The sequence below is a fragment of the Trichoderma breve genome, chromosome 4 (assembly GCF_028502605.1).
Source record: "Trichoderma breve strain T069 chromosome 4, whole genome shotgun sequence".
Classification (NCBI taxonomy): Eukaryota; Fungi; Ascomycota; class Sordariomycetes; order Hypocreales; family Hypocreaceae; genus Trichoderma; species Trichoderma breve.
The window spans coordinates 2,090,831-2,117,211 of NC_079235.1; the positions used below are offsets into that span (position 1 = coordinate 2,090,831).

A 26,381-nucleotide genomic window follows, 5' to 3' on the forward strand; every position below is an offset into this window, starting at 1 on the left:
GCCTCAACTCGCTGGAATCCTCTGTTGTCTTGGCGAGGGCCATGTTCTCCGGGAAACACATGCCAGGGACGACGGTCCAGCGAGCCAGCGCACGAGGGAGGGAAATTCGTTACAGACACGACGAAGATGTTGCGGCATGCACTGGGCCTTTGGTAATATGAACGAGGGCCGCGGATCGAAGCTAAAAATATTTGCGTGCAACGTGCAGCAACACGGACATGCCTCGATAGCGCATGTGGCCACCGCTCGTTTGTTGGCGAGGGCCAGGCACGAAGCGAGATGCTGTCTCACAGAGAGATCTGTCGAGTTGAGTTGGGTGATGCCATCCACAGAGGATGATGCAAGATTTTGAGATGAATGCGATGCGGTGGGTTCAGGGGGAAGAGAGATGGTGAGACAGACTGTAGAGCTCAGATTGGTATTGGTACTGTACCTGTGATGATTGATTGGTGCCACGTCCCTGTTCCAAGTTTGAATGAAGTTGATGTGCACGTACCTGGTATTCAGGCAGTACTCGTAGTTGTATTTGTTAAGTTATTAATGGTTAATGTAGTGGTGGCATCGTTCCTGAAAAGAAGATTTGTGACAAAACTCAAAAACACGCAAAAAGAGGACTCGTGACAATCATTCACGGCCTCCACTCTGGGTCCCGTGCCATTGTCTCGTCGATGTCTGAAGCTGCCACGGGCTAATTTCAGAGGGCGACACACGTCAAGGCAAGGAAACAGAGTTTTGGCCTAGCCAAACGTGATTCGATGGGCCGTATTGAGCGTTCTGGTCTGACAGAGAAAACGGTGGTACCCCGATATTCTACACACTTACACTTTTGTTTGCGGCCAGCCGGCGGCAGCAGGAGGCCTAAAAGGGCCAGTGCTGGCAACCAGAAACTGCGGTGTGGCACTTCCAGATATAGATAGAGTTTTTCTACGCACCCATTGGGGAAATTGGAATTGCATCACTTGGCTCGTAATGGATGCTGAGTGCGTGTGTGTGTTGTGTGTTGAAGCCCAAAGGCCGAGCATGAGGCCCAGCGTAGGTACGGAGATAGTGATTGGGTTTGAGGTGGACAGCGATAGTGCTGGATGATAGGCCGGACGGTGCATTGCTCGGCCCTGGAGCTTATACAAGTATGGATGAGTAGGAATATACTCATCATAAATTACATCCATGGACACAGAAAAGCTCCGGCCACAACTTGACGCTCCCTATCAAATCATGTACCCGGGCATGCACGTAGCCAGGCACTGTACATTAGACCCGCCCCCACAGCCGGGATGCGACATTCTTGCTGAGATGTGCCGGTGCCCAAGACGACCCGGCCAGAAGACGAGACCCGCAAGTACAGTGGTAAACAAAAAACTTAGTCCGGGCTTGTTGTTTACGGAGCTGGCTGGGGAGCCTGCAGGATTTGTTGTTGTTGTTGTTGCTGCTGCCCGCCCTGGGATCGGATTACTGACCGTCTGTGCATGTGAGTGAGATACCTGGTAGTGAGCGAATACCTGGTAGTGAGCGACAGCACAACATCAGCCCTGGGGGGCCGCTTCTTCAATGCCCCGGCTCCGAAATTGGTTCTCCGTTTTTACTCGGTGTAGACCGAGTGGCTGTTCTGCCACATTGGGAGATAACAGTCGTGATTAGCATCAGCAACGGGACGGAGTGGCTGTGAGCCAATTCCTGGCAACCGGCCACAGTCCTGGGCTGTCACAAGCGCCATCGTTTCCCTTCAAGCCTTCAAGGGGGGGCCCCCGTTCAAAACGGGAGGCGGTACGTACCTGTACCCACGACAGCCCGTTTCAGCGGGGGTGCAGCTGGTCTCAGCCGCCCACCAGCGGTCGTGTTTCGCGCCAACCGAATTGAACTTTGTACATGTCTGGGCTGGTACCTCCCTAAAAGCCTAAGCTCCAGCGCCCCGAGCATCAGCGCCGGGGCTCCGCTGCTGTAATTAGCCCATTGATCGAGCCGCTAAGATTGCAGTCTCCAGACGGTACATGTAGCACTGCAGCGTCAATCAAACAGGCGCCTGTGCCTGTTTACAGTTGAGTCTGGTCGAATTCAATGTGTGTCACTGGGCTGGCTGTCCCATGCTCATGCTCATGCTCTGTGCTCTCTTCCCATTAATCCCCAGTCATTAATCCCATCCATCCTCCCGCTCGCTCACCTCACCTCTCAACTGCCCGCAAAGCAGGGACCGTAAGGCAGGAAATAGCTTCCTCATTTCCTGTCCCCTTCCTCTCGTTTTCCACCTTTCTTCATTTCGTTTCCCCCTTCTCCCTTCTCTCCCTCTCCCTGGCCTTTTGTCTGTTATCTACCCTCTGCATCCCCCCCCGGGCTGGTGGGCTCGCAGTCCCAAAACAACCGCCTTATTTTTTCCGGCGGCACGCGTCTCGAGTTCCAGTCGCAGTTCCAGTTCTAGTTCCAGTCAAGGGAAAACCCGACCCAACGTTTGCAACGGAAAAACATCCCGACGACTCGACACTTCTCCTGCGGCCCAGGGAGACTCGCCCTCTCCAAACAGCGCCCAAGCTGTCCCATTGACTTGACGATGCGCCTGCTGCTCAGCTCTGCTCAGCTCTGCCGGCTCGTCTGTCCAATTCGAGGGTGGTCGCCTCGCCAGTAACCATGCAGACGGTCCCCAGTGTAAGTTCCATTTGCTGCCCTCTCAAACGGCGCAGGTCAGCCCAACCGTCCGGCAAGGCAGCGATTGCGCCGCTCCACGCTGCAGGAAGGAAATGGTGCGGGAACATGAGCATTTTTGAACATCTTGATATTGCTGCAAATGCTGCTTGGGACCTGATCTAACACTACGTTTTTACTGTAGCTCATTGGGACCGGCACTGCCATTGCTGCAGCGGCCAGCGGCTTGGTATTTGGCCAGCCTGTCGAGTCAGTTCCCCCGAAGAAGCGACAGAGTCAGCTGAGAAAAGAAATCTCGTTTGATCGCGAACTGCCGGTGACTGCCTCAGTTGGTGCCTTGTCTCCCCTACGATACGAAGCCGAGTTCGATGCGCCTTCAATAGAGGCCGAGTATCCGCAGCAGAACGCAGTATCCAGCCCCATCACCGTGTCTCGCCCTCCGCTCTCGCGCTACCAGAGGCCGTCGCATCAACCTGTTGCATCGCCCAGGTCAATCCCTGACAGACGGTCGTCGTTGATGCGGGAAGCTTCAGCATCACCGACGCCAGAGGGGCCTAGGGATTCCGTCTCGTCGAACGGATCTTGGATTAGGAGGCTCTCGATCCGTCGCCGCCCTTTATCGCGCCAGGGAAGTGTGAGGTCGAGGTCCAGCGTTGGGCCAGATTCGCCTTCGATTGCCCAGTCGTACACCTCGTCGGCCCCGATTCTATCCAGGCCGAATACTGCCGCCATCCCTTTGTCGCCCAACAAGCTTGTGAAGCGCTCTCCATCAGACCAGGCCGGAGACGTTCCTACGCCAACACGTGCAAGAGCCAAATCGCATCTATCTATCCTGCGCCGGCCAACAACGAGCCACCAGAGATCTGCCACGCTTCACCATTTCCGCCAGAGTGCAGATTTATCGAGTCTGCCGTCGCCAGCATTTTCCTTCGACCAATCAGCGTCACTGCAAGAACATCTTCTGGCGCCTGTGCAACCCCAAAGTCCAAAAAAGATCAGCTGGGTATCCTTCTTTCACTCGCGCACAAAGAACACAGGCAGTGGCGGTAACCTTGCGAGCCGTCTGGGAGAGGGTTCCGTCCGTGGACAGAGCCTGTCCGGGAAGCGCATTGCCGTTGGGGGTCAAGATCGTCAAAAGGTACATCTCGTCAAGCCCAAGCTGGTATCAGCTACGTCAGTGCCTTCAATTGCGCCGTTACCCATGGAGCGACGACAGGAACTCAGCCAGGTCCGAGATGAGACAGACGTTCACGCGGACGATCGCTCAATTTCCCCCGAGAGCACGCCTACCGGCAAAGCGGCGCGACCTCAATCTATGCCCTTCCCCCCGGTCGGCAATTGGATCTCGAGAACGTCGGGAAGCCTTCGACGACCGAAACGGGGGGCTGAGTCTGATGGTGTGAGCGACAGGCGGCACGTGTCAGCCCCCAGTAATAGCGGCGCGCAAATCGCCGTGGAGCTCGACTCTAAAGCGCCGGCGCATTCGTCCATCCCACCCAACTCTTTAGCACGGCAGGGGCCGACGCTGGATTCAGCAGCCAAAGTTCAGCTAACAATGCATAAAAGAAGCCATTCCTCCCCACTTCTCCCCGCTCCTAGAAACTCGAGTTTTCAAATCGAAGTCCCACGCTTAGGATCGCCTGGCGGGGCGGCCTCTCACCAAGCACGGCAGCACCAGCCCTCGGGGAGCTCGACAAGCTCCGCAGCCATGTCGCAGCTAAGAGCGTCGCCATTGCACGAGGGCTTCGCCGTCGCCGAAAGCTTTGAGAGCGACGCCCGCGGCTTCACGTCAGGGGATGAGGACGACGCCGATTACAGGAGTGATACTGTGTTTGATTCGCTGCGCACGGCAGCTTCCAGTCGCACAAGGGCCGTCGAGACACCCTTGGACTCTATTTATGACGACTCTCCCCCAAGCACAGCAGGAAATAATGGTAGGACTAAGCGCCTCTCAATACAGGAAATCTTGGGTCACACTTGGGGCGGTGACACAGACATCATGGAGGAGGACGAAAATACGGTGATGCCCACAGGGGTCGAATCTGTCGGTGCCAGGGCAAGATATTCTAGCCGCCACGTCTTCACCACCCTGCCTCGCATCAGCTCAGAATCGTCGCAGAACGGCGTTTCGCTCTATGCCAAAGACTTTGGTCGCATTTCGCTCGACGACGACTTTGACGAAGATTGGGGCGATGACGACGATGCCCATTTCAATCCACTCTCACCCCCTTCCAAAGGCAGCTCGCTCAACTCTCGACACATTAACCCCAATGTCAGAGTTGCGCTAGCGAATCTGAGCCTCGACCACATGTCCGACATGGATCAGGATGACAGGCGCTTGACCAATTTATTTGACTGGAGTGAGACTTCCTTTCACGAAAAGAGCAACGTGGGCGGAGTCCCCCTGCGCCCCAAGACGTCTTACGAAAAGCAGGAGCTCGACGCCAGGGGGGGACGTTCCGTTATTCGCAACCCTGTCCCGGCACACATTCGAAGCCAAAGCGTTCCTCTCTCGCACGCCATAGATGAGACTAAACCTTCCAACGGTGCCAAGTACGGCACTTGGGGATTGGGCTCAAAAGGAGTCTCTGAGGACTGGGACGAGGATTTTGAGTTTGGTGGTAACGCCAATGAGAACGATGGCACAGCCGACGGCAAGCTGTTCTCGGTACCCGAATCTATCCAGGCTTCGCAGCCCAGCGTGAAGGCGCATTCAGGACAAATCCGCGAGCTTTCTTTGCTCGTCAACGACCTCAAGCGACTGTGCCGCCATGGGCGCGATATGGACATGCTCGATGGCCCGCAGAAGACTTTGTGGAAGGAGGCTGAGGGCGTCATTGCACTCGCTTCGCCTGATGAGGAGGAGTCAGTAGACGGAGAAATCGATGGCGATTCTACCGATACGATGGAGGAATTCGACAACAATGATGGGTTCTCTGATGATGAAGATGATATTTTCGCTGATCTCTCATTCACCAAGCTGGACATGGCTTGGGATATCAAGGAGCCTATGTCAAAGACGGCTGTGGTCCGTGAGCGCCAATCCCCGAAACGACGATCTGTCTTTTCCCCCGACGACGACATCTTTGGTGGAAACTGGCCATTGGTGGATGACAACTTGCCTTCAGAACGTCCTAGTCTCACTCGGACACCCGAATTGCGAGCCGATAAACAGCAAGAAGCTGCCAACGGCGCTCGGTCGGTCATGGAGGCAATGCATCGCTCTGCCCCCAACCAGGAAACGCAACCTCGTTCGGATACCAAGATGCATTTCGACACAAACAGCCTGAGAGTTTTGGTGAAGAGAGCCGGGGAGCTTCGTGATTCCTTGTCAGATGTTGTTCGCCGGGCTGAGCAAATAACGCAAAGTCCTGCTGGAACTCCAAGACGCGAACGTGAGCCCGATTCTAGTCCTGCTTTCACGCGAATGTTTGATGACCCAGGCTCGAGCCAGTCTCGTCGCACTATTCGGCACCGTGGCAACCTCTCTACCTTGCTGGATTCATCGTCACCAGACAACTCATCCTCATCTTCACCGATGAACAGACGCATACAGACAGTGATTGCCAGCTAGTCTATTACTGTTCTGGTGCAGATGGTTCATGGTCTGCATCGCATCCAACTCTTTTCTTCCATCTTCGCCGCCTGATGGAATTTTCTGTACAGCAAAACGATCTTCCGTGTTTGTTCTATTTGCATAGCGACGGTTTCGGGTTCCCATTTATTCGATTAATGCTCCATGATGATGCCTAACACGCTTACCAATTCGATGAACCCCCTTCCTCAACTTAGATCAGTGCGATCGATGAAGCCTACCAACGTCTTTGGTTTTGCTGCATAGTCCTGCTCCGCCGGAAATGCACAGCAACGACAAGGCAGTCCGATTGCATCCTGCTCACGCTTCCCCATTCTATACTCATCCGATCTGCGATTCCTTTCGAAAGGAGATCTACGATAATCCATTGCGTATAATATCAGTCCGGTTAGGACACAGTGACATATAGCCCGCCTGTTTTTATAACAGCAAGTAGGGCATTGTGGCGGCTTTCCAAGCTGTCAAGGAGATGTGAAGTGGTTTTCCTTTGTCTTTCATGACCTTTTTTGTATGAGTTGTTGGCCATGTCTCATTTGGCAAGCCGACGAGCTACGAGAAAATAATGAACTTGTGGATAGAGAGGGTGAAAGAAGGGATAGGGGTAGCTCAAAAGGCTACTATCTCTTTTCTCATCTCCTCTTTATACCACCTATACACAAAACAACAAAAATCGAACTATTAACGAGTCTAATTAACGAGCTCCGACACACGGAGGGGATGGAGCAAGCCGATACAGAAGCTCATCCCCCTTAATGACAACGATGGTATCATCAGCAGCACTTTTGCTTGCAAAGCAAGAAGAAAACATGCTCTCGACGCCTAATAAAAAATACCAAAAAAAAAAATTCAACGACAAAAAAACAAAGCAAAAGGCGAAACAAGCTTAAAGTGGTAACACTAAAAAAAAAAAAAACAAATCAAAAAGGAAGGGGGAGGGACTTGTCGGATCGGAAATACAACAGGATATACACAGTGGTCGGCAAACGAAAGCATTGGGTCTGGTGTTTGAAACATTTTTTCTGTAAGCATCGGCGCAAATACACCTTGCGCGTATCTGGTGGTTTTCTTTTCTTCTCATTATCCCATTCCGCGATTTTCCCCTTCTCCCCCCCTTTTTTGAAAGGTTCTTTTTAGCTTAACGAGGTGCGCATGGATAGAGAGCTCTGAATGGCCATGACATGAACAATGACTTGGTGCATGAAATGTTTTGCTTCCTTGCTGATTTTTTGTGTGAAGGGTGATTGTTTGTTTGTTTGTGATTGAGCGAGTGAATTGTTCGATTGTGTTTGTGGTTTCTCTTGCTTGACTTCTAGTATATACTTTTAACCTTTTTCTCTTTACACTGGACTGGATTTCTTTTACACCGGACTGGACCTTTCTTCTCTCTTACAGGATTCGTGGCTACGATTCGGGGTATGGTTTGGTTGGTTAGGATACTGATAGATGCTGATACCTGGGTTGTATTGATTGTTACTGAAATATATACTTTGTACGAAACTGCTTCCACCACATTACCATCCTCCCATCTCCATCACAACAACTACATAAAAGAAAAAGAAAAACTCCTACTCATATCATCCATCCAACATAAGGGTATATCCCCTCCTTACCACAACATACACACTTCAACCTACTCATAGAGTAGCATTGTCCTATTTTGTTTTTCCCCCATATCAGAAACCCTGCTCTTTTTCATCTCGATTGATAACACCGTATTAGGACTGGATCTCCCCCTCCCCCCCGGCCCAAATTCCCGCATCTAATTGCTCTCCCCCTGTTCAGCCCTGAAACCCAGTGGAGAATGTAATATCCAACGACGCTGATCAATCCTCCAGCCCAGCATGGTTCATCAGTGACCAGGGTAGAGGATAGCTCTTCTCCAAATCAAGACGAAATGCACGTCAGCGCGGTTTGCTATCAAGGGCTCCCTTGCCACATGGAAAAGCCACAATCAGAGGATTGTGGGATGGCGGGAGGAGTTCCAAAGGAAGCTTAGATCAGAGAGGACGTGGCTGGCTGAGAAAGGCTCCGCATTAGGAAGCGCTGGCCGAAGGGCCGTGAGAGGAAGAAAGAAACCTACTTGCGGCTGGGCGGCAAGAAGGAGATGCTCTTTGATCGCCCGAGGCCCTGGTTGCGGGGGGAAGGCAGCTCGGAGATGAGGGCCATGACGGAGGGATCGAAGACTGGGCGGCTCTTGACGGACTGGGAGCGATTCAACCTGGTGGGACGAGGCCTGGAGACATGATTCGACGACGACGGAGCTGCTGCTGCGGAGGAGTCCTTTTGCACGTCCTGAGAGATTCTCTTGAAAGCCAACTTCCACTGTTCTTGCGTCATTAGGACGGGCGTGGAAGTACGGACGCCGGCTGCACGTGCAGCAATGGCTGGGACAGGGCTCTCGGCTGCGGCCGAAGATACGGGCGTTGCCTCTGAGCGAATTGCGAACGCAGTTTGAACGGTTGGGCGCTTCTTTTCAGCTTGCATCTTGCTCGGGCGCCAAAGATAGCCAGAAGCGGCCTCCTTGTTAGACGGGAGAGACCAGAGCGATTGGCTTTCGACTGGAGCGACCTCCGAGGTCAAGATTCTGCGGAAGGCAGAGCGGGTCATGGGCGGAATGTATGATTCCCATGCCTTCGAGTCTGGCTGAGGCAGGCCTATTGAAGTCTTTTTGGCGAGGGGAAGAGTCCATAGCGAGCTCTTGTTAGCCTTGACGGACTTCTGAGCTGCCTTAATCTCTTGAGTAGCTGACACCTTTGACTTAGGCTTCCATACGCCATCCGATTGAGTCTCAATGTTGGACGCGGGCGACCACAAGGATGCGCTTGAGATGGTAATAACTCTAGGAACATACGCACTTCGATGGCTACGGCCGGCTGGAACGAGGTAAGCAGTCCAAAACTTGGCATCTGGCTGTGGCAAGCCCAAAGAAATCATCTTTGCAAGCGATGAAGACCATAACAAATCCCTGACCACCGCTACGGCAGGCTCAATGTGAGGCACCTGAGATGGCTTTGCTACTTGACTCTTGGAGGGCAATGACTTTGGCTTCCACACTCCACCAGAGGGAGACTCGGTGGACAATTCAGGTGCCCACAGAGATGTGCTGGTGATCATGACGGCCCTGGGCGCATAAGCGTTTCGATGGCTACGGCTTGCTGGGAGGAGGTACATGCTCCAGGTCATGGCATCCGGCTGTGGCAGTCCGACGGAAGGCGTCTTTGTAGATGATACAGACCACAGAAGATTCTTCACCATCTTCAAAGAGGAGTCGGGGTGAAATTCACGAGTTGGCTCGACAGGTAGCGATTTTGCCTTCCACACGCCTCCTGAGTAAGGAACAACAGCTGGTGAGGGCTGCCATAATGAGGTGCTCTTAATGGTCTCGTATTTGAAACCATTCGCCTTGTGGCGAATCGAACGAGCTGGCAGAACAATGTAAGTGTTCCAAGTCTTGACGTCAGGCTGCGGGAGACCAATGCTGGCACCCCTGAAGGGAGTAGGCGCCCAAAGCAAAGTCGTCTTCCTCAAACTCCACAGCTTTGTAGAGACCAACTCAATGGTCCTCATGGGCTCAGCAGACCACATAACAGCGCTTTGAGTCTTAGACTGCTGCTCCTTCCGAGAAGTTCGGCGAGCGACGCAGCTTCCAGGTTGAATGTATGCATTCCACGCCTGGATATCTGGCTGTGGAAGCCCCAATGCACCGTTACGAGTAGCAGAAATCGGCGACCATAATGAGGGGACGATAGCCAAGGTGGCAAGGTTCGTTACCTCGATTGTAGCCTCCTTGGGTGCCGGGCTCCATACACCAGTTGATGTACTGGGTTTGATGATAGACTTGGCTTTCCACAGAGATGTCGAGGCAACTACTGCAGGCTGAGGCATCCGAGATGCTCTGTAAACAGTGCGAGCCGCTGGTGTGATGTAAGAGTTCCATACGCCGGCATCTGGTTGTGGAAGTCCCACCGTGGTGCCATTGGCGAAGGAGAGCGGCAACCACAGGGCAGCAACAGCAACTGTTGGCAGCTTAGCTTCGCTTTTTTTCACTGGAGACCACACTCCATTCGACATGCTAGGCTTTCCAGCAAGCTTCGATGCCCACAGCGATTTTGATGTGATTGTCGCGGGCTGGGGCATCTGGGTTGTCTTGCGGACGCTGCGTGTCTCTTGGGGAATATAAGCGTTCCAGAGTCTGGTATCAGGTTGGGGCAGGCCCAAGCCAGAGACCTCTGTAGGGCTCGGAAGTGACCAAACCAGAGACTTGACGGCATTTGGAGAGATCTTGGCAGACTTAACCTCCTTCTCTTCACCATCATGAGCCGTGAGCGAAGCCCACAGACCACTTGTGTAAGAAACACCAGCTGAAGCAGCCATCCACAAGGAGCTGCTTGATAACTGAGCCGGCTCCTCTATCATCCGGGGAATTGTACGTGCAGACCTAGGAGCAGCAGTAACGTACTCCCATGGTCCCTCAATGGGCTGCGGCAAGCCCAAGAACTTTGTCTGACCCTTCACGTCGCCTGTCCAGAGAGTAGGCACTTGAGAAACGTCAGAGGAGTTTTCAGAAGCTAGAGTAACAGGAATGAAATCATACGCTTCCTCCTTTACACTCTCAGAAGCTTCTTCAACTGGAGATGCAGCAGAGGGAATGTCGTCAGCAACAGACATTTGATCTTCCCAATACTCCTCCTCGCCAACCATGAAGAGATCGTCACGGGAGCCGTCCAGATCGCTTTCCAGCAAGCTGGCAATCTCCCAGAGCGTGTTCTCGTCAAATCCATCATCGTAGTCCTCATCTTCGTAGTTGTCAAGGCCGTTATCCATTTCTTCATCATCGTCAAGGAAGCTCTGAGCGGGTGCGGGAGGGTAATTGGCCTGCGCCTCCTGAACCGAGCCCAGAAGCATGGTTTGAGGAGGGTTTATCCGACCGCGACCGCTGGACATGGTGCCGGAAAGGCCATTCATCCGAGGAGGGACTCTGGCCGAGTCTGACTTTTCGCCCCATGCGAATTGGAAGATGCCAAGAGAGCCGGTCTTGCCGGCAAGCGGCTCTGGGTTCTCGACGATGTCTGGGAGCGCACTGATGCGCTTGCTCTGTCGGGGAGGTCGTCGGGTGATTGATCGCGGTCGTGGAGCAGGCTGTTCCAAGTCTGCCAGGCTAAACCGGATGGTTTCGGGTTCAGCAGATTTGGCACTCTCAGTCTTGGGCTCCTCTGGCTGCGGGAGCGCCAAAGGAGGTTGAGCCTTGGGGGTTTGAGCCTTGGGAGTCTGGGCCTTAGGGGTAATCAAAGAAACGTCTTCAAACTCGACTGGAACATCAAGCTTGCTCTCAACATCCTCCGTCGAGCTGTTCAGGACTTCATCCAAAGCCAAAAAGCTTGTAACTGCAGATACTTGGCTCCTTGGCATCAGGGCTGTAGACAAGTCTTTGGTTGAACCAGTGCCTTCCACCATGCTATCGTTATCGCTGTCCTCGCCCGACTCATCAGTATCCGGGGGTGTAGGGCTGCCGATCTGGGATAACCGGTTGGTCACGGAGATCAGGCTCATTCGTCCGGACGCTGAGAGGGATCGGCGATTGAACTTGTCGTCTCCAGATTCAAGTGTTTCCTCCTTGAGTAATTGGTCTGAAGACTTTGACAGGCGATGGCTGGCTTCTTCTTTCAGTGCCACGATCAAATCCCCGGCACTTCCGTTGAGCTTGGTGATGGGCATCATCTCAAATTTGCTAATGTCGACGCTGCTGCGTAGCGAGTTGATGCCAGGCGACGAGACAATGGTCGATGGGGAACTTGGGCCAAGGTCGACCTTGAGCATCTGCCACTGAGACTCTTGAGCACCCATTTCAGATTCCAGATTGGCCAAGATTGTCATTCGCTGCTGCTCGCTAATGGTGGCACGAGAGTCTCCATTCTCCGAGTCGAATTTCTTGAGCTGCTCGTGTATTCTATCGAGAGCCTCCTGGTCGGGCTCCACGGGTGATGGCTCGGCTTCGATCACGACAGTTACATTGGCTGGCCTGTACAGGGCCAAGGGTTTAGGAACTAAGAGCTTTCGGCTTCTCCTGTACTTGAGCTGAGATGAGAATGAAGGCAGCTCTTCACCAACGCGATGGTGCCATGATACCATCTGTTGAGCAGTGGATTGGTATTCACTCTCATAGGCTGTTGACGACTCGTACTTGGACATATCAAGCACAAAGGGGGCCTCAACCATCCTGTCGTCTTCTTCGGTGACTCGGTTCTCGATAGGAGCAGTTTTTGGCGGTACCGGTGCGTTTCTCAGCATCATGGAGAACTCAGAATCGACACTCTCGTGCTTCAAGGGGCGCTCGCTGAGAGAGTTGACCATCGTTGAAACTGCTGTGACTTTGAAATCTGTAGCAAACACAACTGACGAGTTTCGACCAATGGTTTCCTCATAAGATGACTGAGTGTTGACTGACAATCGGCTGTTGTAAGATAAGCGAGGCTGGTCAGCGGTCAAAGAGGTGTCCACGCTGAATTTCGAAACGCAGAGGGCGCGTTGTGACTTGTTGTCAGAGTTAGGCATTTGGAAACCTTGGTCATTTGGAACGACTGTCCAGACGCTTGTCCCGGCCACATCAAGAGCAGCATCTTCTGAAATTTTCGGCTGCTGGCCCTGGTATTCCACAGGAACAGCCGGCAAATCGGGAACGAAAGATGTTCTTCTGACAGTCTTGCGTCTGGTGAGCGATCCAGGCGATGTCGCGCCGTAAGAACTTTGTGACAAAGTTTTCACACCCACAGGGGAGATCAAAGGGAGGTTAGGCGTAGAGACGATGGTAAACTCATCCTGAGAGGGGAGCGCAGAAATTCCCAAGAGCTCGGACGCGGAAGCCGTAGATTTGCGAGGAATCGGTCTCGGCCGATGAATCATAGATTTCCGGGATGGAGACTCGACTTCTTCTTCTGGCGCAGGCACGACCAGAAGAGTGGCACTCTCCTCTTCACTGTTCAAAAACATGATTTGTTGGCCGTCAGACTTGCTTCGTTGGTTGGTGAACATCCGAGTTGCTCGCGCCCTTGGATTTTGCGGCAGTCCTACTGTTGCCCTCCTCTGGAGAGGGGTCTTTGTCTCCTTCACTTCTTCCTTTTCCACCGGGGGTGACGGAGGCGCACGACGGGAGGGCCGAATGTTGTTCTTGACGGAATTGCTTCGAGGTAGAGATGCCGTTCGAGGGTCTACCCAGAACTCAGAGACGGGTAGTGGGGGCGGTGGAAGTGTTTGACGAGGCAGAGGCACTGCTTTTGCTGACTTCTGCTCCTGGGGACTAAACATTGACGACGTAATCCGTGCAGTCATGGGATCCATAGTACTGACGCTGAAGCGAGAAACGGCCGGCAATGCGTTGATGTCTTTGGTGGTTCTTGACTGCAATGGCTTGATGGGAGGCGGCCTCTTGGTAGATCTTGGCGGTGGCACCAGCACTGTTGTCGCAGCTTGGAGGGGAGCTGATTTGGGCGTTCGGGCCTCATCCTTTGCTGGGATCATTGGCGGAGAAGGAGAGGGACCATCGCCCTGATAGGGCTGTCGAGGGGATCGTCTCCTTGTTTCCTCCATACCGGGGGAGAGCTGCACGGCCGAGGTCATGGCAACTGAGGGCTCTTCGACAGAAAGGAGGTTTCGACTGTTCTTCGGGGATGTAGACTGAGGGACCGGTTTCCGCTTCGATGTCTGCATTTTGTCCATCATTTCTCTAGTAGATCGAGTTCCGTCCAACGCTGCGTCGATATTTGAAAAGGGGAGAGGTCTCTGCTCGCGGCGCTCTCGCTCCATCATGGCAGCAGTAGCCAGGTCGATGGTCGGAATGTGATCGAAGGTGCTCGGCTCGGTGCCTGCGGGCACAATCGGTTTCGAGATGACAACTTTTCCTCCGTTGAAAGCCTTATCTGACATCTGCTTCTTGTGATGCACTCTGGGAGCTGCTACCTGAGCTCGCATTGGGGGGAACAACTCACCCTCAACAGGAAGCCCGCCCATACCCCTGGTAGCTTGGCCGGTTTCTGGCTGGCTGATAAGAGGCAGAACACCGGCCACTCTTGTCGTAACGTTCTGCGAGGGGAAAGCCTGGGCCACCTGGAGGCTTCGTGTTGGTTCCTCGATATGTGTTGTGGACTCGAATGACACGGTTTTCTGAATCTTTAGAGTAGAAGCCGATGGCGACGACACGAAATTCTTCATGGACAGGGCAACAACGCCTGTTTAGATGTGAGTATAGAGACTTGAGGCATAGATGGTTGTCACATACCAATGAGAATTAAAAGCCCAATAGCAGGCATAATTGTTCGGACAGCGAAGCCAGATGACTTGAGTCCAAGGAAAAGAGGAATACTCAACTATAGTTGCTACAATTAGCTTTATTTCTTAGCATACTCCAGTATCAGGACCACTCACTCCAGTCCAGATGCCAAGTCCGGCAGTAACAAAGATCAAGGCGTTAGTACGAGTCAGCTCTGGCCTGAGGGCGTTGCTCTTCTTTGCAAGAACAACTTTGGTCGAGAGAGCCACAACCATGGCAACATCAGTCACCATGACGATGACACCAATAGGTAGAATCAGGTTTCTGGCGACACAAACAGGCTCAAACTGAGGACGCTGGACTCCCACAAAAATGGCACCAAGAATGAATCTCACGAGGAGAGCTCCCTGCATAGCAAGCGACAACTTGGTGACCTTGATGCCGCCATTGACTGCCCATAGCAAGAACTGTTCCACCGAAACGCGAGCGACTTGATCGAAAACGGCGGCAAACGAGATTACGGTCTGACATGCTGAGGCAGAGGTTTCGTGGACAAGCGTGGTAGCGAAATCGAGTATTCCCCAGAGTGCCGAAGCCGCCAGGAAGAACGAGAGGGCCAGCCTCAGCTCGTCTCGAATAAGAGGCGATTTACTGGCTTTGACAAAGAAAAATATGGCCGCGGAGGCGGCTAGAACAACAAGACCACTGAGTTTCGCAAGTTCTACATGTTAGCACATGGCGGTTCCTCCCCATCCTCGCAAGTCGAATCAAACATCGGGGTGACGAACAAAACGAAAGTCGCGACCAAAGCCGGGGCGCTGCTGGAGCCGGCCATTGCAGCGGCACCAGATGGTAGTTGAAATTAACGGTCGAAAAGAAGCAGAAGACCCAATCAATGGGCTTACGAGGAACGGCTTAAAGAGAGAAAGGGGGTGGAAAGAAGCGAAGAGAAAAAGAAAGGTATCAGCACAAGAACAAAACTAAACCATAGCGAAGGTCCGACAACTCCTCACAAACTCCAATGAGACGCGAAAATCTCCAGCGCAGCAGAGAAAAGCGTGAGTTGAGAAAAAGGAAGAGAAGAGAAAAGAAGCCCAAAACGAGGCGCCATACAAACGACTACGGTATCTCGAATTCTGGGGCGGATCCATGGAGACTTGGGCTGGGGGGCACGACAAGATGCGACGCCATGGTCAGTTCAAGCAAAAGCTACTCCGTACTCGTACAGGCAATTTTTCTCCCTTCACACTTCGAGCTGCCAAGAAGCGCAGACATCAAACTTGACACACGGCAGCGGTCGGACTGAGAAGACGCAGAAGCTGGATTGGGCTAAAAGAGGAGGCTCCGGGGGTGGTGCCGTTTCACTTGAAACCTCCAACGTCGGGAGACGCGCATGGGGTCACGATGTTACGAGACGCAGGCCTTGTTCTAGCGGGCAAAACGAAACGACGGGGCAAGCAAGCGGCTGCTGGCACATGACGGGCCCCGAAGCGAGGACAGGGCGAGCACGAAGAAAGAAAGTTTTGTTGCATTTTTGTCTCTTCTTGATGTTCTGGATTCTGCGATATGGTGTTTCGATTAACGCTGTTGAATGCAGAAGCTCCACGATGGAGGCGCTTTTTAGCAGCGGCGGTGGAGCAGCAAGATTAGATCTCAATGCACGGAGATCTGCAGCGTAGTCCGGACCTGGCTTAGATAACACGAGATTAAGCACATAATGCGCCGCTCGGCTAGGAAATGAATGGCAAAGGTCGGAAGACGGGGGGTGAGAACTGGGAATAAGTGAACCTGGAAGGTTTTTGCAACTAGGAGTAAAGCCCCCTGTAACCTGACCTGACCGTTGATGGGAGCAATTAGAGGCGAGCAGCCACAGGGCTTATACTGTAGCACCGCCACAGGTAGCAAACGACGGGTAACTTAAGGTATGATTGACACTTAGGTTGTTTCTTTGCTTAAAGAATTCGGATGTCTGTCCCGAGACTGAGGCTTTGCGCCGTGAATCTACACATTGCTTGAGTCCTTTGCGTCGGTGTGCAGAAGTGGCGAGTGGGCTATCATAGGAGCCGAGAGAAACGGAACGGCCGTGGCTTCAACACAACACGGTTTTCGAGGATTATAGTACATTTTCATGGTAATATGCACTTATATGTAATGATGTCAACCTCATACCTAGGTAGGTATCCAAGAGTAAATGAGCAGACACCAAACCTTCACCATTGGCTGACGCACTTAATATATACATAACCAGCCATTATGGATATGGACATCTTAAACACCATCGCAACCAACCGAATCGCAATCACTCCAGCAATCAGCTGCTAAATCATATTATTAATCCAGCTCTACCTCAATTGCATTCTCATTCCCATCATCCAAAAGTCCAGACTCTTCCCGCAGACGCACATCCAATCTCGATCCCTCCAGTCAAATCCACCACCGCCTCCTCCGAATTGATGCCCGACAACGAAGCAACGCCCTTAAAGCAGGCATCTGATTAACCAATCCTCTAACTCCTCTCAGCAGTAGTGCCTTCCCTCCTCCTCCAATTATTAGCTAAAACAACAATAGTGTTACACGGTCAAGTCTCGTCTAATCTTTTAACCGCTGTAATCGCGTTCACTTAGACAAACTTGCCCATTCCAATCAACACTATTACATGCAGACAAACTCGTCAACCAATCCAACTCAGGCCGGGCCGGTTACCCCACGCCGGCCCGGTGTCTCTCACCTCCTCCCCAATGCAAGATGCAAGAGTACCTCAACCCGCATGTAACATTCCCTAATCCTCTTATACTGTATCTAGTCCGTATACATTTCGTATTCCTCTTAGTTGCTATCAAACTATCACTCCCCCCCACACTTTCCTTCAAAAAGGCAATTCCGCCCACATCGCATCTTGACGTGCATACCCAACTAAAGCAGATAGAAGTCCTCCCGCCGCTACCCGGTCCAAGAAACGCCAACCAATTGACGTGTTCTAGTAAGTAATCAAACAAATTCCGGCCCCAGAGGCGGGCTTTGCATCCGCCTTGCGTCTACTCGTACATGGAGCCCACATTGCCGCTTTAGGGCAATAAGATTCAGGTCGTGAATCCTGATGCTCCTCGCAAAAGAGTCACGCTTACTTTGTTACCCTCTTTGACTCACATGTCATGATATCTAAGATCGTACCTTGTCTGTTTAATATATAAGCCCCCTCGCTGCCATAGTGTCTTGCCCCTCCTTCTTATAAGTCATCAGCCAGTAACATAGGTAGACAGTCTCATTTGCAGAACCTCGACTTACACAAACAAAGTCTCATCTCCAGAACCTCGACTTACACCAACACACATACACATATACACACATCACCACCACCATGGGCCGCCACACGCTAGAATACCCCAAAACAAAGGACAACACCGTCCGCCGCCACAACGAGCGCGCAATCTACGCCCTCGAGACCATCCACAACCTCATCAACTCCTCCCAGCTCCTCGACGTCTCCTTCAACCCCCCAGACTCCCCCTTCCCCGCCACCCTCCCCATGATCGGCCACATGGGCTCCTTCGACCGCCCCAGCGCGGACCTCGGCGACCCCCTGGACCTCTACCTCCACGGCTACGTCTCCTCCCGCATGATGAATGTCGCCCGCGCTACCAACAAGGATCAGGACAAGGACAAGCCAGAGGGCGATGAGAAGCAGCAAGGCCTCCCCGTCTGCGTCGCAGCCTCCCACGTCGACGCCCTCATCCTCGCCACATCCGCCTTCAACCACTCCTACAACTACCGCTCCGTCGTCCTCTTCGGCTACGCCACCCTCGTCGAAGACGACGCCGAAAAGACGTACGCCATGGAGCTCATCACAAACGGCGTCGTCCCCGACCGCTGGAAGACCTCTCGCCAGCCCCCCACAAAGGCCGAGATGCAGAGCACCAGCATCCTCAAGGTAAAAATCACCTCCGGCAGCGCCAAATTCCGCGACGGCGGCGTCTCCGACGACAAGCACGACCTGCAGAACGAGGACGCTCAGAACTCCGTCTGGACGGGCGTGGTGCCTGTCTTCTCTAGCCTTGGAGAACCAGTGTCGACGACTTACAACAAGGTCGATGTTCCGGCCAACGTAACTGATTTCATCAAGGACTATAACAATGAGAATAAAGAGTATGTGCTTTCGGCTATTAAGAAATAGATCAAGAACGGGCTCGGAGTTTGCTGGAATTTTATGTCTATATTACATGCGAGGTATTGAGAATGCAAGATGGGGAATTTTAACAGAGATGCAAAGAGAACAAATGTTTACAGCGAAATATTCAACAATGGAACTCATATCTACCACCTTTCCCAAAAGGTAGCCGGAAGGCTGCTCCTCATGACCGCCCAGTGGCCAGCTGCGTTGGCATACTGTCCTTCCTTGACCTTGTCTGTCCCGTTTCTGAACAGGAAACCCTCCTCATCTTTGCCATTGGAGAACACATCTCCGGGTAAAACTTCATTTTGAGGTGTCAAGAAATTCTGCCTGGAAGGACTGTTAAGGTAATCTTCTTTCACCGGGTTACGAAACGTCAGTGCCCCTTTGGCTTTGCGACAAAAGATGACCATGTTGGTAAAGTCCGAACCAGTCTCAGCAATAGCCTTGTCGTCAGGTAGATTCTCTCGAAATATACGACAGGTTGGAAAGTTTTTCAGTATGGTCCGCACGATTGCTTTGGGAGTTGGCGACCTTAGATCGCCCGCGTAGTTCTATTCCCTGTATTAGCCAACTCATGCGTTCGTAAAGGATACAGCAAAAGAAACTCACAATAGCAATGACTCCATCGGACTTCAGTAGAGTGTAGAGGTTCTGGAAGAATTCAAACGTGAATAAATCAACGGGCTCTACACCTCCCGTAAACACATCATGAACAATGTAGTCATAGACATCCTGGGTTTCGTTGGCGGCTCTGTTGGTATACTTGACCGCGTCTTCGATGACCGCCGGGTGGTTCTCTCTGAGCTGGAAATACTTTTGAGCGAATTCGTAGACAACAGGGTCAATCTCCACAACGGTGGTCTCAATTCCATGAGACACGAGCGCAGACGGCGCAGTACCAATACCCATACCACTAGCGATGAGTGTAAGCCTCAGTGATTTCATGACCATGAGATAGATGAAGCGACACTTACATGACCAATGCCTTAGCATCAGCATCCGCAACCGGCACCTCTCTCTCAACTAGGCGCACTGCTTCTAGCATAACGAAAATGGCATAAATAGGCTCTGTTACTTGATTGCCACGCCATTCAGCCCAATCGCCTCCCAACAGGCTATGATCAGCTCGCAAAACTCGCATCTTGCTCCGCGTCTGCTCAACCACCGATATGTATCCTGTAACAGACTCCCGCCTGTCCAAAATCATCCAGTTGTCAGCCAACATGGTGGTATTCAACAACGCCATTGCAGTTGGTGTATCCACGTGAGGGTTGAACATGGCCGTATGCACCAATGCCGGGATTGCAAGGGCCAGATACTTGGAGGGTGCAAACACAGTGTACGACCCAGCCAGAAGGATCTCCATGCCCACTCTCGTGTACCAAAACACTGTCCCAACGTGTTTTCGCAGGAGCATCTCAGCGATATGTTCTATCAGCTTAAACGTTCCCCAAGATCCAACGCCAGGGACAGCATCTGCTAGGACCTTGGGCATCGAGCTCAGATCCACACCCTCCAGATTGTCTGCAACAGAAGCAGCCGTTAGAATCGCCATCGGAACCAAAGTGACTCCCTCAGTAACGAGAGGTCCATAGTTAGCCCCCAAAGTCTGACTAAACCGATACAAGAAGCACTGCATCACAGGCACATATAGCGCCACCAACGGAAGAAGCTTCTCCGTCGATATGGGGAGCACCTGGCGAAACGCCAAGTTACCCGCCCAGCCGATGAAGCAGCCAGCCATCAATGCCTTCGAATGCCACGCTGCCGCCGGTATCGAGCCATAGACGGGCGACAGCGCAAGCTGCGATGCATTCGAGTATACGCCCAACAAGGTCAGCAGCACCAAAGTCTTGACGTAGAGCACGACCTGGCCAAGCACGCGGTTGCTCCACGTGTCATTCTTGGCCTTGGATGCCAGATCCTTCAGCTCCCGCTCAAACCTCTCCGGCGTGAATCCCATGGATGTGTCCGCGGCATTGTCTTTAGTCGCTTTCTTTTGGCGCGCCATGTTTGGCCAGATATAGAGAAACAGAAGCTCGATTACAGACAGGTGGTGAGAACAATGAATGAGAAATGAAAGAAAAAAGACGGAAATATGCCAAGCAAACTGGCTTCAGATGACCTGCATCTGAAGAATAATCGAATAATACTGAGAATGGCCGACAAAGGTTTACGTTTCAATTAATCCCACCTGCCTCTTGCAAAACATCTTGGGAGAACAAGGAGGTGCTTGGCGCTGTGGCGGTGCACGCACATCGACTGACTTTGACTGCATGTATGTGGCGCAAACATTGCCCTACCTATTTGGGACATGGAGCAGCTCCGCTATAAGCACCAGGGCCGTGAGCAACCCACGAGAGATCTCGGAGATATAGAATCAGGTAGCTTGAGCTTAATTATACGTCTGCATTATTACCTGGTTATGAAATGACTTCAAGACTCTGAATAATCATTCTAGCATGTCAGATAGAAAGCACATCAGATTGAGGTCAATAGCACAAACTGTCACGTCATCTTCCCAACAGGTGAGCACGCCATATTCGCATAAGATTGAAAGAAAAATATGCCATCGTTAGACTATCAATCACCTAGCTACCTCGTCAATCCGATTGCTTCGTCCTAGCTTTGCAAAATCCATTCCATCACCTTGCCTTAAAACGCCTTGTGTAAACACGTTCGGATCCCCGCTGGCCTCCGAGCGGGTATCTCCTCTACTGGCTTCCGCCCATGACATTATGCCAAAAATAAACTTCTGAGAAAAACGAAAGAATACTAGAAGAAGGAAAATGCAAAGTATAAAACGGGGGTAAGAAGAAGAGAACCATCAAACGTAAAGTCATCAAACTCCTCTATCGCGTCAGTGTGGGGAGGAAATGCAACACTAATACCAGAAGTGCCCACACACAACTGATGCCAAAATCATTCATTCGTTTCCAAATCGCATATTCCAAGCCGAAGAAATAGAAAGGAAAAAAGAGAAAAACAAACAGAGGGAGGAAAGAACGCAAAAAATCGAAGGTATATGCAAATTCGGCAACACTTCTTTCACCTTCTTTACATCGGTGTTGCATAATCATCATCTCCCATACCCTCGTCGCTAATCTCTGATTCACTCAGAGGGCTCTGGGCATTACTGACGTCTGTGCTGGGCAAGTTGCTGAAGCTGCCCAAAATGTTGACTCCGCCAGAAAATGAACTGGGCATAGACATGGCGGAGAAGTCTGCCATGCTGCCAGTGCGACTCATGGATGGCTTTTCCGGAAGCTGCTTCAAAAGGCCGGTTGAAATATCTAACATCGTCATGGCAAATTCCGTCAGGCCCTTGCTCTGGCCCGGCTTGCAGCTGACCGACAACGTCCACCGGTATTCACCGAGTCGACGCCTATACCACTCTGCCTCTTCCCGGCCAGGTGATGTCGCCCAGAGCAAAGATCCGAACGTTCCGATGAGGGCAAAGTTGGTTTTTGAGGCGAAATACCAAAACGACTGGATGTGATTCGGCATCAGTCGGTTAACAAAATCCATGGCAGAAATCAAGCGAGCCTTAGCGGCACTGCGGCAGATGTGTTGCACGTATGAGTCGACCGACGATGTGTTGGATGCCAGCGATCGAATGATGCGTCTATGGAGGGTGATTTCGGTTGCAAAGTATCCCAAATGAAGATACCCAATGCACGATAGCCTCCCCGACATTTTGCTTGCCGAGTACGAATCCAACCGAATATTGGTGGGTAGCCCGCTATACCACTCTTTGAGTCTAAGCTGGATAGGTTTCGCTAGTGAAAGGACCAGCTGTGTTCCTCCAGAGCCCGCGTTGGAGACGGTCTGCATGGCTTGCAGAGTATAAAAGGTGTCGAGGATCACGGAAAGAATCTCGGAGAGCTGCACGAATCGTGTAAAAACAAGGCGGCCCTTTTCTATGTCCTGGCGCTCCTCCTGATCGTTCTCATCCCATTCGACATCGGGAAAGTCGTTGGCACGCAACGGCCGGACGGCCCAGTTGGAAGGGAAAATATGAGAGGGCCTCCCGTGGACGAGAGCACCCCATTTATCTTGCATGTACAGGGCCCAAGCCAGACGCCTTCGCAGCCCCTTTTCCCATGGTGGGATTTTCCATCCCGAGCAGTCCAGGTGGAGGCCAAGCTCTTGAGCAATAGCAACCAACTGCGCAGTCGGAGCCCACTGGTCGCCCTCGGGTCGCTGAGATAGAAGAAGCCCAGCTTGGACTGTCGACAGTTTCGGTCGGAACATGGCATCTTCGAGGGTCGTGCGGACGAGCCTTTCTAATTCACGCACGTCGGGGCGGGGAAGCTTGGACAGTTCATCGTGGTGATCCCACCAGTTGATGGCGAGAATATAGACGGCGGCGAGGATGGGTGGTGAGAACTCGCGATAGGATCGTTCATACTTTTCCATGAAGACGGTCTTCTGGATGATGGGCATTCCGGGATGGACGACTCGGAAATACAGGTCGATGAGTGTGCGGCCATGGGGGGCCACGATGGCCTCGATGGCGTCCAGATCTTCAATTACATGGTCGTAGCCGGGCGTGCTCTGGTCCGGCAGCATGAGAAAGGTGTCCGAGTCGCTGACCTTGCGGAGAGTCCCGCGGGCGAGAAGGCTCTCGTCATGCGTGTCAAAGGGAGAGAGGTTGATGAGAGAGGGCTCGAAATCAGTCGTGGGGCCGATATACTGGCTGTACCGATCTTCTTGGAGACCTAGCGTCCGCTTGAGCATGGTGGGGCCGCCGACATTGGCCATGTCTTCCAAGAATGAGCTGCTGGCAGCAGTGCTGGAGAGGCTCGAGTTGTGATTTCTGCGGCTGGGGATACCGGGGGAGCTAGAAAACCAATCATGTGTCAGATTGTTATGCAACGTGGGACGTCCTTTTGGCTGTGAGGGACAGGACAGGGCGGGATCATGTGGTGGAACGAGTCGAAGCGAGGCAATTCGGCACGGGGGAGGGAGAGAGAAGGAGAAGCAAATCAAAAACAAGGCAAAGCTAAGCAAGGCCAGGCAAGGTAAAGCAAGGCAAGGTAAAGCAAGGTAAAGCAAGGCAAAAGGCACAAGAGCAATGATAATACTGACCCTCTCTTGACGCTTTCATCGGCAGAATCCCCGTTAAGCTTCCTCTTACGGGTCTGAGGGCTCGGCGACACTAGCGAGCATTCGGTGCCGTTGAGCTGACAGGGCATGCAGCCATCGTCATCCTCGGCCACGGTACACCTGGTGCCAGAGAAGCGACAGGCCTGACACGGGGGAGCGGCAGCCCCAGGAAATGAGCCGGAGTCGATGGATCCCCTGCCATGCAAGCTCGCGGGGCCTATCTCGAACCTGTGGGAGCTGTTCTGGCGGCGTGGGAGTGGGAGTGGCTCCGGCCTTGGAGGTTTGGGAGCGATGGCGATTGGCGCCGTGCGCTGGATAGGAGCGTCATGGGCCATGGCTTGGCCAGTTAGGATGAACCCGGAAGTGTCAAAGTATGTGCGGGTATGATAGATTAGCGATAGATACTACTAAGGTATCAAATGTATCTACAGTAGATACTCCGTAGCAGGTATGTATTAGGTGCTGCGTGTAGGTAAGTAAACTTGGAGATAAGTAAACGCAAGCAGATACGGAACGCCTCTCCAAGGGCTTGCTGCTAGTAACTCCGTAATCTTTCAAGATGGATTGGATAGATAATAGCCGTACGAGCAGCCAACTGGGGGAGGCGGGGGATAAGGAAAAGAAGCTTGCGGGAGGCTGCGTGACAAGAGAACCACCCCGGAGATGCAAAAGTGATGCTATTCGCTACCCCAAGGCTGGATGAAGGAGGCTCCCCACGCCTGGCAACTCGGGTATGACGCAACGCGGCAGAGGCTGAGGCTTGAGTCCAATCCAATGCTGGACTGAGGAACGGAACAGAACGAGCGTCTCTCGGGTCGCCCGATAACGGAAACGGCGGAGAGATAAGGGGACGACAAAAGCCAAAGCAACGGTTGGTCAACTGTAGGAGATCGGCCCTTGTATGTTTTTTGTGGGTGTCCGTGATAAGGTTGCTGAAAAAGGGCGTGGCGCTACTTATTTAGTCCGAAGCAGATAAGAAGCACGAGCAAGACTGGTCGACGACCCGGTCGCTGGTACCCGCCAAGGACGGCCTTTTTCGAGCAGCAGGATGGGATTGGGGGACAAGAAGTAAACGGATGACAGCCAGACTAGGAGGAGATACGCGTTTGGGGATCTTCAAGTTCAGGTGATGATGGTGGCCAGGATGAGATAGGCTTTGGTTATCGGCGTCATTTGAACCGGGGGGTAACCGAATATAAAGCTGGAGAAAGCACCACCTCGCAGACGTTTTTCTTTTCTGTCCCCTTCCTAGATCGACTTCATCCAGCGGGTTTCAGTTAGGATCTGAAGGAGAGCATCGGGCCAAGTTTGGGCCGGTGAAGATACGTAAAACGTGGCGGTGGTATCAGCAGATGCCTGAACTATGTGCGAAGGATATGACAGATGATAGATGGCCAAGAGCAGCAGCTGAACGGACAGGCCGGGAGAGGAGCGAGATCTAAGAGGCTGGATGGGCCACGCCGCAGCTCGCTTCTTTTCGTTCCTTGTCGTGTCTCTTGCTTCCGAAAATGACCGATGCCGAGCTTGAGGGAAAAAGATAAAGTTAAGAGGGTGAGAGAAGTGAGAATGAGCGAGAAGAAGGACGTAAAGATGAGGATTAGACAAATGACATGTGCTTCCCCAGACCAGGGCTACCCTTTTTACCGGAACGGACCCAGTGTGGATGGATTGTCACACAAGCGATGGGACGCTTTTAGGCCGGTCCCTCGCCGATGCTAGTGAGTAGAGAGGACTCGGCTTGAGCCAACCCAACCGCGGCGGTTTGTAAAATGGCGTTTGCTTGGCGATCTTGAGGTCCGGAAGTGCGAATTAGGCAAAGGGGGGCCTGTTTTTCTCGTTCAATAAAGGGCGCCGCCACCGACCACCCGTGGCTAGAGTTCTAGAGCCCAGGCAGCTGTCCAAACGTAAGAATGATGATGGCTTGTTTGCTGATTTTGGTTGACCGTCGAGTGATTGAAAAATGCGGCCAGCCGAGTAAGACAAGACAGCAATCAGCAGCAAATTCAATGCAATGCAATGTAATGCAAATGGCTTCGATGCTCGTCCAAGTATGCAGTACCTAGCATGCCGTTCGCTAATCGCGCTGCTGGCGGGTCACTATTACTCAACGTCTTACCTTGTCTGCCCACGTACTCTGTACAAGTGCTGAGGCTAGCAAGTGCTGAGGCTAGATTCGTTTGGATTGGATGGGATGGATCCGTCGCTGAGTGGGATGGGTGCGATGCCTTCCAGACTCACATGTACGAGGACGCACGATTACAAAGTACGACGTCCAAGAAAAAATTGTACGTACGCAAAATGCTTTACAGGAATCCCAGTGGCACGGCAGCATCCTCAATGCTTGGCATGATTAAAAACACACAAATTGTCTGATCCTGACGTTTCCTACACTGAAGCAACCTGTTCTATTTCTGTATCACAGAATAGTCCCGCGTGCTGTCAAAACTACGTTGACCAGTGAGATAGCAATCCCCTTTTTCCCTCCCAGCACCCGACTCATACATCGAGCCGTGCCTGGAGCCCACAAAAGTGTCTCGGTGGCTTTTTGTGCGTGTTTCCGAACGCCTGGTTTCAGGTCCTGAGCTTCTGTCTTTCTCCCCGAGAGCCTA

General features: G+C 52.4%; 5 protein-coding genes across 5 annotated transcripts; 2 read left to right on the forward strand and 3 right to left on the reverse strand.

Moving 5' to 3' along the window:
* Positions 1-2,619: 2,619 nt before the first annotated feature.
* On the forward strand, positions 2,620-6,208 carry T069G_06907 (uncharacterized protein; the record flags this gene model as incomplete). The annotated part of the gene is made up of 2 exons (XM_056174117.1): positions 2,620-2,637; positions 2,819-6,208. The coding sequence occupies 2 exons, from the start codon at positions 2,620-2,622 to the stop codon at positions 6,206-6,208; spliced, it is 3,408 nt and encodes a 1,135-aa protein (XP_056027696.1).
* Positions 6,209-8,305: 2,097 nt separating this feature from the next.
* Positions 8,306-15,327, reverse strand: T069G_06908 (uncharacterized protein; the record flags this gene model as incomplete). Its single annotated transcript, XM_056174118.1, has 4 exons — positions 8,306-14,451; positions 14,502-14,589; positions 14,648-15,197; positions 15,281-15,327. 4 exons carry the CDS (start codon positions 15,325-15,327, stop codon positions 8,306-8,308), a joined length of 6,831 nt encoding a protein of 2,276 aa, XP_056027697.1.
* A 2,997-nt stretch (positions 15,328-18,324) lies between these two features.
* On the forward strand, positions 18,325-18,663 carry T069G_06909 (pyridoxamine 5'-phosphate oxidase domain-containing protein; the record flags this gene model as incomplete). The annotated part of the gene is made up of 1 exon (XM_056174119.1): positions 18,325-18,663. The coding sequence occupies one exon, from the start codon at positions 18,325-18,327 to the stop codon at positions 18,661-18,663; it is 339 nt and encodes a 112-aa protein (XP_056027698.1).
* A 140-nt stretch (positions 18,664-18,803) lies between these two features.
* On the reverse strand, positions 18,804-20,674 carry T069G_06910 (spermine/spermidine synthase domain-containing protein; the record flags this gene model as incomplete). Its single annotated transcript, XM_056174120.1, has 3 exons — positions 18,804-19,214; positions 19,273-19,576; positions 19,638-20,674. 3 exons carry the CDS (start codon positions 20,672-20,674, stop codon positions 18,804-18,806), a joined length of 1,752 nt encoding a protein of 583 aa, XP_056027699.1.
* A 1,046-nt stretch (positions 20,675-21,720) lies between these two features.
* Positions 21,721-24,107, reverse strand: T069G_06911 (fungal specific transcription factor domain-containing protein; the record flags this gene model as incomplete). Its single annotated transcript, XM_056174121.1, has 2 exons — positions 21,721-23,506; positions 23,755-24,107. The coding sequence occupies 2 exons, from the start codon at positions 24,105-24,107 to the stop codon at positions 21,721-21,723; spliced, it is 2,139 nt and encodes a 712-aa protein (XP_056027700.1).
* Between the last annotated feature and the right edge of the window lie 2,274 nt (positions 24,108-26,381).